An 11,335-nucleotide genomic window follows, 5' to 3' on the forward strand; every position below is an offset into this window, starting at 1 on the left:
TATTAGTATTATACAGTACACTGGTGCATTTTTTTTTTCCAGCTGCCTGTGATGTCTCAAGGTACTAATGGAAGGGATGGCAAATAATCAACTCGCCTGTATTGAGTCATCACATATGTCTAAAATGGTTCCTGTAATATGATTCACCATATAATTATCAAAAAAATATCTATCCTAATCAGAAAATACAAGTAATTACTGTATATAATTGTGTGTGTGTGTGTGTGTGTGTGTGTGTGTGTGTGTGTGTGTGTGTGTGTTTAACCCATAAACTGTGACATTTGTATTTCTAACCTTCCTGTGGTGTGAAAAAAAAAAAAATGGTTTATCAGTTTTATCTTAAACCTGTTTTATTCTTTCAATGTGAGGGAAGATGCTAAAACATAAGTATGCCTATATGAGGTTAATACCTGTTACAGTTTAGTTATAACTGAATTATGCTCAGTAATTTGTACAATATCATTAGTCACATAAATGCCATTTTTACTTTCATCACAAACAGTTGTAAGTGCGATAAAAAGAGCATCTTTTGATGTACAGATATGTAAACTTTTTGCTCAATATCTGCCATATTATGGACAGGGTGAATGCTAGATATTCTTTCTGAGAAGCACTGACTGTAGGGGATGAAGACTGGTGAGTGAGGAAATGTGGTAGACCAGGAGTGGTAAGGATTTGTTTATGGGCATTTATATTACTAATGAGATGCAAATACTCTGGTGACAAAACTTGACCTAAATTTGCTTCTCTTTCTGGACAGTTTGTAGCAATTGTCCACTGCACTTTCTGGAAAGTATGGAATGACACAGTCTACAAGTTAATACTATAATTAAATCAGCATATTTCAAAAGCTATATCAAGCTACATACTACACTCAAAACACTAAAATACGATGATTCAATTAAAAATGGTTTTCTGACAATTAATGTATCTTTATTAAGGCAGCCAGTCAAGTTGTAGAAAAATGTTTCCCAGGTGTGTGTGAGAGAGATGCACATACAAATAAAGGAGTATATCTTCCTTCCCAAACATACCTGTAGATCCTCATACAGAAGTGATTATGGAAATACCAGTCATGACAAACAGTATTTCTCATATATGAAATATTGCAAGAACAACAAGCAGTCAAGAAACATGAACACTATTCTAAGTCAGAGGTCCTCCCCCAAAAAAAATATTCAACAGACATCATCAAAGCACACAACATATCAGACTAGGATCACAGATACAATGACAGGTATCATCTCTCATTCTCCAACATGCCCATTAGCCTAGTGAGAAACAATCTTCAAGGTCCTCCTATAATTAGAGTTATATACAGTATATATACAGTTTTTTATAATCAACTATTAAAGAGTACTAGTATATACAAAAAACAACACTGCCAACATATACTACAAAATATTAGTAAAATCAATACCTTAGTGGACTGACTGATAGGGAATGCACCTGAGATTCTTCTGCACTGCATTGCTTTTGGGTGGACCTTATGGTTTGGTATTAAGTAGGTAGGGGTAGTGATGTAAACTGCTACTTAGGTCTACCTTCACTCAATAAAAAATTTTCTTTTAACTCATATACTGTACAGTATTTCTTTTGGTGAAACAATGTAAAATATTACCAGACACTACAACAAAATTTAAGGCATTTACACAGACTAAACTGAAGAAATATAGTACTTTCTATTGTTTACAGGACTTTCATGGTGGTTACTGAAGGCAGTAATATGCAGGAAAGTGACCTAGCATACATCAGAATGATAAATCCAACATCTTGTAACATGCCAGGCAGATCCCATGCATTGAGAATACAATACTGTAAATTCTGTGAATATCTCAGATCTGCCAAGCAGCTTGATTTAATAAGTATAACTCATAATTTTCAGTTATTGAGGCAATATTAAAGGAAATCATGTCACTGATTTGTTGATTTAAAAAAATACCTGTATACTGAAAATAAAATGATCACTGTCCTCTAAATAAACTGAATTTCATTCATGTAACTTTTTTTTTTTTTTTTTAATGTGCTCGACTCTGCGCATAGGCCTCACAGCCTGCTCTCAAGGCCCAGTAGTCCTCCTACATATCATATACCACTACATGTCACTTGGAGTGACATGGCTGAGTACCATCTATTGAAAGTGTGCCACTACCCTCCTGTGACTTCCAGTGACTTGGCTGAGTACCATCTACTGAAAGTGTGCTGCTACCCTCATTTGCCCTCCAGTGACTTGGCTGAGTACCATGTATTGAAAGCATGCCATTACCCTCATGTGACTTCCAGTGACTTGGTTGAGTACCATGTACTGAAAGCGTGCCGCTACCCTCACGTGACTTCCAGTGACTTGGCTGAGTACTTTTTTTTTTTTTTTTTTTTTTTTTTTTTTTTTTTGGTCTGACTCTGGGCATAGGCTTCACAGCCTGCTATCAAGGCCCAGCAGTCCTCCTACATACCATACACCTCTACATGTCACCACTTCGGCACTAACACCCACCGTCCATATTGAATACATGCTAGGGCTGTCTCATACAGGACTAGTGTATTGATATTAGCGGGGGTATTTTTACGACATGTCGGCGGGTCTTCTGGTAGATCAGTAAAGCCTGATTTAACGAAATTCAAATCCTTAAACTGTTCCCTGCCCCAGCCGAGATTTGAACCTGGGTCCGTTAGGACTGCACGCCACCTCTCTACCGATTGAGCCACTGCTGCTATCCTCATGTGACTTTCAGTTACTTGGTTGAGTACTATGTATTAAAATTATCCCATTACCCTCATGTGATTTGGAGCAACATGACAGAGTACTAACTACTGAAAACATGTCACTACCTTCAAGTAACTTAGAGTGACTTGCTGAACACTATGTACTGAAAGCCTGTCACTACCCCCAGGTGACTTGCAGCAACTTGGCTGAATATCATACACATATAGTCTACCCCAGTTTAACGATGCAACTGGTTAAGTAAAAACTCATCGTTAGACAGGGTATTGTATCTCAGGGTATATTTAACATGTAATGTATATGGATGCATTTCTGAGCCTTGGGTTTACCCCCAACCAAGTCCTAAACCCACTCAAATGAGTCCAAAAACAAGTTTAAAGTCAATCTAAATGACCTAACAGCTGTAAAAGAAGCTAACCTATGCCTAACACCAGTAAATAACTCACTAAAACCAAAAAATAAAATCTGAAAATCATCAAATATGTCTGGAAAAAATCAAGTTTAGTAAACTGTACCCCAAAATGACAATGTTCACCCCACCTATGGGTAAAACTCATTAATCTAAGTCTATAAACAGTTTATAAATCATCCTAAACACACAATTTTAGTCTAAAACATCATCAAAAGTGGTACAAAAAATAAAAACCCATCATGAAAACCAGGATTTGGCCATCGTTAGGCAGGGTATGGTGGTATTTCTACTCCCATCGTTAAGCCGGGGTATAGCATCTAAGGGTATCGTATATTGAGGTATACCTGTACAGTACACTAAAAGCATGCCACTACCCTCACGTGACTTGGTGTGACTGGCCGAGTACCATCTACTGAAAGCTTGTCCCTACCCTCATGTGACTTGGAGAGACTTAGTTGAGTACCATCTACTGAAAGAGTGTCACTACCCTCATATGACTTGGAGCAACTTGGCTCAGTACCATTTACTGAAAGTGCATTGCTAGCTCCCAATCATGATGGTCCACTGAATGTGTCAAGGCTTGCAGGCAAGTGTTGAAAAGCACTGGTAAAAAGACATTAAAGCAATGCAGCCATGGTCCCAGAAGCAAACCTTAAAACAACCAGTGAATGGCTGATTATGGCTGTCCTATCCCCGGACTTCACAGGATTAAAAAATATATATATCCATATGATCCCTACAGGCAGCAACAGGAGGCTAATGGTGCAAGAATAATGGGCAAAAATCCACTCCTACCCTATTCTCCTTGTACAAAATCATAACAAAAGTAGGAGAGCAGTCACCTTTCATAATCCATTCTGCAAAGGTGGTTACAGTCAGCATGAATTAAATCTATGATCCATCATCCAATCCTACATTGCCCCATGAGGAGCGTAGGAGCCCGGGGCTAGGCAGTTGGTCCTGACATTTAAGATGAGAGTGACCAGCCTCACTCATCCCTGAGTGGTATTACATGAGCAATCAACCCCACCCACCCCTTGGATATAAACCTTCACCGGCTCAATCCGACTGGAGAACAATAATTACCCACCAAAACCACTAGGCGCCAAAATCTGGTTATATGGTTACCACCCAGTGTAGTAAATGCTTTCTTGGTGTACAGGAAACCATTTGGCTTGTCACTCAGTGTAGAGTCACCCACAGGCTGAAGGAAGAGGAAAGAATGAAGGAAAGAAAGACAGATGAGGGAGTGTAAAGTCACCCATAGGCAGAAGGACAAGGAAAGAATGAAGGAAAGAAAGACAGAAGAGAATGGAAGGAAAGAAGGATGGAGAGGAAAGGGCAGACACCCGAGAGCAGCACTAAATCGAGTGAGTGGATGGTGAGCGCCCCCAAATATTAATACTAAAGTAGAGCGAACAATAATATGAACCTGATAATAATTATATAAATGACATAATAATAATAACAATACTAATAATACAGTAATAATAATAATAATAATAATAATAATAATGTTACTGTATTAATAAGAAAGTCTTAATTTCTTTCTGTTCACTAACAGTGAGATGTTCTATAGCTATTAGAAATAAAAAAGAAATTAACCATTATTTTCATATGCTAATATTTTGTCAAAATTAAAGACAGTCCACTGCTGAGTGCATTTTATCCAAACTTCACATTCATCCTATTCTAATATGACACCACCACTGCACAGTCAGAGAATTTCTGATGTACTCTAACATTTACTTAACACAAAAAATAAATAAATGATGAGGTGATGAACTTGGCCCATGGTGAATCCCAGACCACAATCACTGATGAGCTACCTATGCAATGACTCCACGACTATCATAACATAAGGCCTGGTGGTGTGATGACATCTAAGGCCATATTCTCACCAGGCCATTTCTGGTAGCCCGGGGAGGTACTGTAGGAGAAGTTGAATGACTGGGGTGACGTCACGGTGACTAGGTTCTCCTCCTCATGGCCCCTAGTGGAAACCCCATGCTGGTCTTTCTCTTCATCCTCGGGAAGACCGTCGAACTCTCGGTAGTGGCTGATGATGTACCGTTTAGACCTGAGGGACATTATTAACTGCATGAACTGGACTCTTCTGATCACATAAATGTAGTCAACAAAAGATACACGGTATAGTAGAGTACTGTAAAACAGTGTTAACATGGCATTCAGCAGGTCATAAACTGGAATAAGCTCAAATAACTGTTCTCTCAGAATTTTTATAACTTTGAATATTTGGTCACATATAAATATATACAGTATGCAGCATGTATTAAGGAGATCTATGCTCAACAGTAGTGAGACCTGAACAGTACAGGAAGAGGACAATGAACAGATGTGTAATGTACACTTGAATGTGAGTACTGTGGGGGGAGGGGAAGGCCTAGGATTGCAGCTGAAGAGCTCAGAGGAAGGATGGGACTTGAATGTACAGTGGACCCTAGCTATTACAGATTAAATGGGAGAAAACCTGATCCAACAAAGGTGACAGTTCTTTATAACCTATGGTCCCCCTCTGATGTGGGATTTCAAGAACATGTCCGAAAATAAATGAGTACAACAGAATATTCTGGTACTAAAAGTAAAAACTATACCCATATTACACTAACGGGCTATAATTTTGCTTCTTGCAGCCTATTTCAAATCCTTGTCAATGCACTTCTTCATAACTAGTACAATATTACTAGTCTGCTATTACAACTAGGGAATCACAATGAGGAAAGGGCAATTTCAGACCAGGTTGGAGTAAAACAGGTTGGGAACATATGTTTTGTACTAATATCCAATGCACACTAGTTAGAAGACACTGTTTTGTTTTAACCGACAGAAGTTCAGTGGCCTCTGAAGTGTCCGTTAAATCTGATATATGGTCTAATGAGATCCATTAAAGCGAGGATCTACAGCATTGGTGCTGTGATGAGAATAGTAGACTGATATGGTTTGAGTATGCTGAGAGGGTGAAGGATGACAGCTGTGTGTGGATGGTGAGAGATGTGAATGTCAAGGGTAGGGTTGTGGGTGGTAAACCTAAAAAGACCTGGAATGGGGCCATAGAGTGTGGCCTCAGGGATAGGGCACTGAACAGGGAGGCTGTCAGAGACCAAGCAGCAGGCTGAGTCACCATTAACTCCTAAATACCGAAGCACGTCAATGTAAGTGTTGACCACTTTAGCCCTCTCAGCCGAATCACATCAATTTAGCGCGCCTTGCAAAAAAAACTGCCTGCACATTGCTCTGCCCCGATTGTGGTGTATATCCCTTCAAGCCAATGAGAACTAACCCCTCCGGCCTCGGGTTGGGTGATCCGGCCACTCTGGGGGCAGGGGGGGTCACCCCCCCCTCTCAGACCACCCATTGCCTGAATGTTTTGTCATCTGTCACGTAATAACCTCTCTGAAGACCCTCCCACCCTTCTGTACGCCCCAATAGGACGTTGTTAGTCGAAGTTTACCCCTCCCCCAACCACGAGGCCCATTCCACCTCCCTCCAGCCCCCCCCACCTTCCCCCCCTACCTTGTATACTTCTACCTACCCTACCCCCTCCCTCCCTTTCAGCCCCATACTACCCTCCTACCCCCAGTAAACCATCGTGTGATGGCAAGCACGCAGCTTGGCTTGCTCTCCCCCCCCCATGCCCCCCCTCCCCCCACCTCCAACACATGTACATGTGCTTTATACGTATTGCCTCGATGCTTTTTTTTTTTTTTTCCTGTGCCTTTCCGTACCTGAACACAATAAATGCTTCTCTGTATACTATTCTATACATGCAAACACATGCAATCACAGGCATCTGAGCCCCAGCCCCCTCACTACCACCCAGTCCCATCCGCCCACCACCAACCCTCCACCTCGATATAGTAAAGACAGTTACATTTTCCCTTTTCCTTTGCATGCATCTGCAACAATATTGAACAATATTCTACTTCCCTTCATGGGAATATAAACATTTGCTGTTTCTGAAAGTTTCTGAAGTACCATGAGGCACTGCAGGATTACTCCCCATACATGAATTATTTCCTCACACCTGCAAACACACCTGCTTGCATGGTTGATATGCTAAATCACACAGATTTTGTTTCAACTAGCCAAACTGGTTGTTACTGTAAATGATCTCCCAAGGTTCACTGTACTCGTTGTGGGCCTTCTCCCTGATCGAATTTTATCTCCCCACACGTACAAACACATCTGTTTTCATAGTAGTTGGTCAAGAACAAACTAAAGTGCCTTACTTTGATAAGAAAAGATGGTTTTATCCAACCTCCATACCTATAAACCTTCTCTTCACAGGGTACTTTATCTCCCCAAAAGCAAGTAATCTCCCCACACCCCAAAACACCTGTTCTCGGGCTTGGTGTGATATATGATATTGCAATGACCTATTTCAGTAATAGAAATAGTTACTTATCAAAACTATGGGGGCTTTCAAAAATTTTGGGGGTACCTACTTTATTTTTTTTTCAAATTTGACTCGATTGTGCGGTAACCATTAGGCCTAGGGGAGTGCCGATTGTGCTGTCAGGTGTGTAAATTCTTCCTCTCTAGCTAGAACATATTGATTTTCCCCTTGGTGAAAGTTGAAAAAACACCCCCTAATTGCGGCTCCAGTGGCAGACGAGCTAGATCGAATTGCGGTATTTAGGGGTTAAGTAACCAAGGCTGATGCATGCAAGCATGCTGCAGCTTTTATAAACAATAAGATAATGATATAACACACATACAAAAGCACGCATGCACGAACGAGCGCACGCGCACACACACACACACACACACACACACACACACACATGCATGCAAACACAATCACGCATATGCATGCACATGCATGTGTGCATCACATATGTGCATGTGCGCACACGCACACACGAGAAGCGATACTGACTTTCAACAGTAACCATTGTCTGACTAAACCTTTTCACCACTTTTCATCATTAAGTTTTTCTCTGATGAATAAACCCATCCACTGTTACCTAAAATTAATTACCAAATTTATTAAGCAATGGCTGGTCATACCAAATGTATTAAACAATGGTGAGTCTTTAAAGATTTGTAGTTCATTCACTGGTAGAGGTTTACCATATCCTTCTCAGTCATGACATAGCTACATACAGTATCATTTTTCTAACTCTTCTGATGGTCCATTATTTTACAGGATTATAAGGCCTTCAACTTTGAATGAACGAACATGGATATCTAATTTTCCATACATACATACATACATACATATATACAACATTTAATCTTGTGTTGCCCCATGAGGAATGTAGAAGCCTGGGGGTAGGCAAGTTGGTCCTGACATTCAAGATGAGTGACCAGCCTCACTCATCCCTGAGTGGCAATATGTGAGCAATAAACCCCAATCGCCCCTTGGATATAATCCTACACAGGCTCAATGTGGATGGAGTGCCTTAATTACCCACTAAACCATGAGGCACCGTAGTCTGGTTATATGGTTACCATCCAGTGTAGTAAATGGTTTCCTGGTGTACAGGAAACCATCTGGCTTGTCACACAATGTAGAGTCACCCTCAGACAGAAGGGGAAAGAGAGAAGGAAAAACACACGGAAGAGGAATGAAGAAAGGAAAGGGCAGCAACCTGAGAGCTGCACTACATCAAGTGAGAGGATGGTGAGTGCCCCCACCTACCACCTTCCACCTAGTAGTAATCACTTCTCTTGAAATAAATTATATGTACAAGGCATCACTGTAATGAAACTGTACTTCAACCTACTTCACATACATGAGCTACATATACAATAATGCTGTACCTGAGAAGCAGATAAGGGTCAAATGGAAAGAAGGAGTCGAGGGTAGTCTTAACAGTATAATCATCTTGTAGTCTCGCAGATGGGATGCCCAGCCGCTTATTGTTCTCCATGATGGTGTAGCAATATGCCAGCTGGAACCTCCGCGTCACAGCAGCAAAGTTGCTCACCACTGGGGCAGCACACATTCGCAGGGGGTTAAGTCGGCTCAGTACTAAACGCTCCAGGTTCAGTCCACGTGCCAGTTTAAGCTCTGAGAATTAAATGTATGTTTATGCTGTTAATGCATATGCTGATGCTGTTACTGAAGCAGCCTTAGTTATCATAATCCCTATGGTTTTTGTTCTTAAGATTTTATATATCCCTAGTTCTGCTGGTATCCTCGGATACATAGAAAATATTACCAACATATTCTTTACTTGCCTCAAAGGATGCCATTACACTGGATCAAGTTGATCAATGGTGCAAAGCTGGCTCAAAATACCACTCATATTCAATGTATAACTAGCCTTTTTAACCTCAAAAGTGCCAAAACTTCTACATAAACTCCTATCCCATATGCTGATACCAGGATTATTATTATTATTATTATTATTTTTTTCAATTTTTGAAAAATCTTTGCATATAAAGTTGTAAAGAAATGCCTGGTGTATCTGCCAGGAGGTTTTATGATTTCTAGTGCTGCAACAAAACCGATATGCTGAACCGATATACTGTATTGCCGATTTTGATGTTTTTGACAATACCAAACTGATTCTGATATTTGCCCTCAAAATCAGCAGCAAACTGGATAAGAACAACAGTGTTAATATACTTTTATATGGACTTCTATGATAATTTGCAATAACCTGTCTGTATGTCCTTATGTTGATTACTATACTTGCATACGTGGCTTAATGAATTATTAGTCTTCTTGCATCCCACCTTGTACTACTGTGAAGTGACATAATCTTCCAGCCAAAACAGATGACACTGGCAGACTGCAATGAGTCAGTCCCTGAGAAAGCTTGTCTTATATTATATGAATCTTCAACTCCTTACCAGATCTTGTAAATATGTCAATGTTCAAACATATAAGATTTCCAATGATAGGGGGGGGGAAAAAAAAAAAGTAGCTAAAAAGTTTTCTTCAGACACGAAATACAGTAAATACCGTTTGGAATCAGGGATGAAGTTATTCAATGGAGTTGTATGTCCATACCCCTAAATGTAAATACCGAGAGTTTCTGACAGTTTCTTCTGATGGAAGAAATACATGTATACCGTAATATACTATACCCCTATATGTGATACCCCGGCATAACAATGGGGGTAGAAACACCACCATACCCCACCTAAAGATGGCCAAACCCCGGTTTAACGATGGGTTTTGATTTAAAAAAAAACGATTTTGATGATATTTTAGACTAAAGCTGTGTGTTTGGGTTGATTTACAAATTGTTTTTAGACTTTGATTAATGTGTTTCAGCCACAGGTGGGGTGAACAATGTCAATCTGGGGTACAGTTTACTAAGCTTTATCTTATCCAGACTTACATTCGACAATTTTCAGATTTTATTTGTTGTTTTAGTGAGTTATTTACAGGTGTTAGGCTTAGGTTAGCGTCTTTTACAGCTGTCAGGCGATTTAGATAGGCTTTAAACTTATTTTTGGGCTCATTTGGGTGGGTTTAGAGCTTGGTTAGGGGGGAAACCCAGGGCTCAAAAATGCATACCTATACAGTACCTTACGTTTATCTACCCCGAGATAAGATACCCCGCCTATCAATGGGTTTTTACTTAATCAACTGCATCGTTAAACTGGGGTATACCTGTGCATTTCTGCTGCATCAATAAAAGTGGTCAACACTATAAATTTTTACATGAACTGCTGTCCTGTCTATAAGATGGAATTTGGTAATTTATCATACCACTAAAATCAACATAATTACTGTAGCCATCATTTAAACGAACAGTCAGACTTCATATACAATACCCTCGCGTCCAGTACGTATTTGTCCAGAACTATTCGCATCCAGTACAGTCGGCAAAAAAAAAAAATAAATACAGTAAAACCTTGATATACCGGACTTCAGTAGACCAGAATTCGCTTTTATCAGACTCAAGGAGCTACCAGACTAAATTCCTATATATTGGAAAAAGTCCAATAAAACTAGAAGCAATCTGAACTGCCTGACCACTTCAGCTATGTTCACCACAATAAGATAAATAAAAGACATGCTTATCAGTGTATAGTACAGTATTATTATATATATTATACCATTTGATTAATGTAGTGAAGTTACAACACACTACAGTATCGGAATGGCAGTCAAAACAGTTTAAAAACCGTTGGTGCGATCCAGACTAATGTCTGATATATTGGAAAAAGTCCGGATTAGCAGGGGGAAGTTCAGATATTGCTTTTATTGGAATTTC

General features: G+C 39.8%; 1 protein-coding gene across 1 annotated transcript in view; it reads right to left on the minus strand.

Annotated features, from left to right (window-relative positions):
- Tif-IA (RNA polymerase I-specific transcription initiation factor RRN3 homolog Tif-IA) overlaps positions 1–11,335 on the minus strand; it is a 124,605-nt gene that overhangs the window by 21,672 nt on the left and 91,598 nt on the right. Inside the window, exons 8-9 of the mRNA XM_080267289.1 lie at positions 8,922–9,171; positions 5,036–5,214 (exon numbers count right to left, since the gene is read on the minus strand). Coding sequence (XP_080123415.1) covers positions 5,036–5,214; positions 8,922–9,171 — 429 coding nt within the window. The remainder of the gene's footprint in view (positions 1–5,035; positions 5,215–8,921; positions 9,172–11,335) is intronic.

Source organism: Coenobita brevimanus, chromosome 23 (assembly GCF_032717465.1).
Source record: "Coenobita brevimanus isolate Jiangsu-jjx chromosome 23, ASM3271746v2, whole genome shotgun sequence".
NCBI lineage: Eukaryota > Metazoa > Arthropoda > Malacostraca > Decapoda > Coenobitidae > Coenobita > Coenobita brevimanus.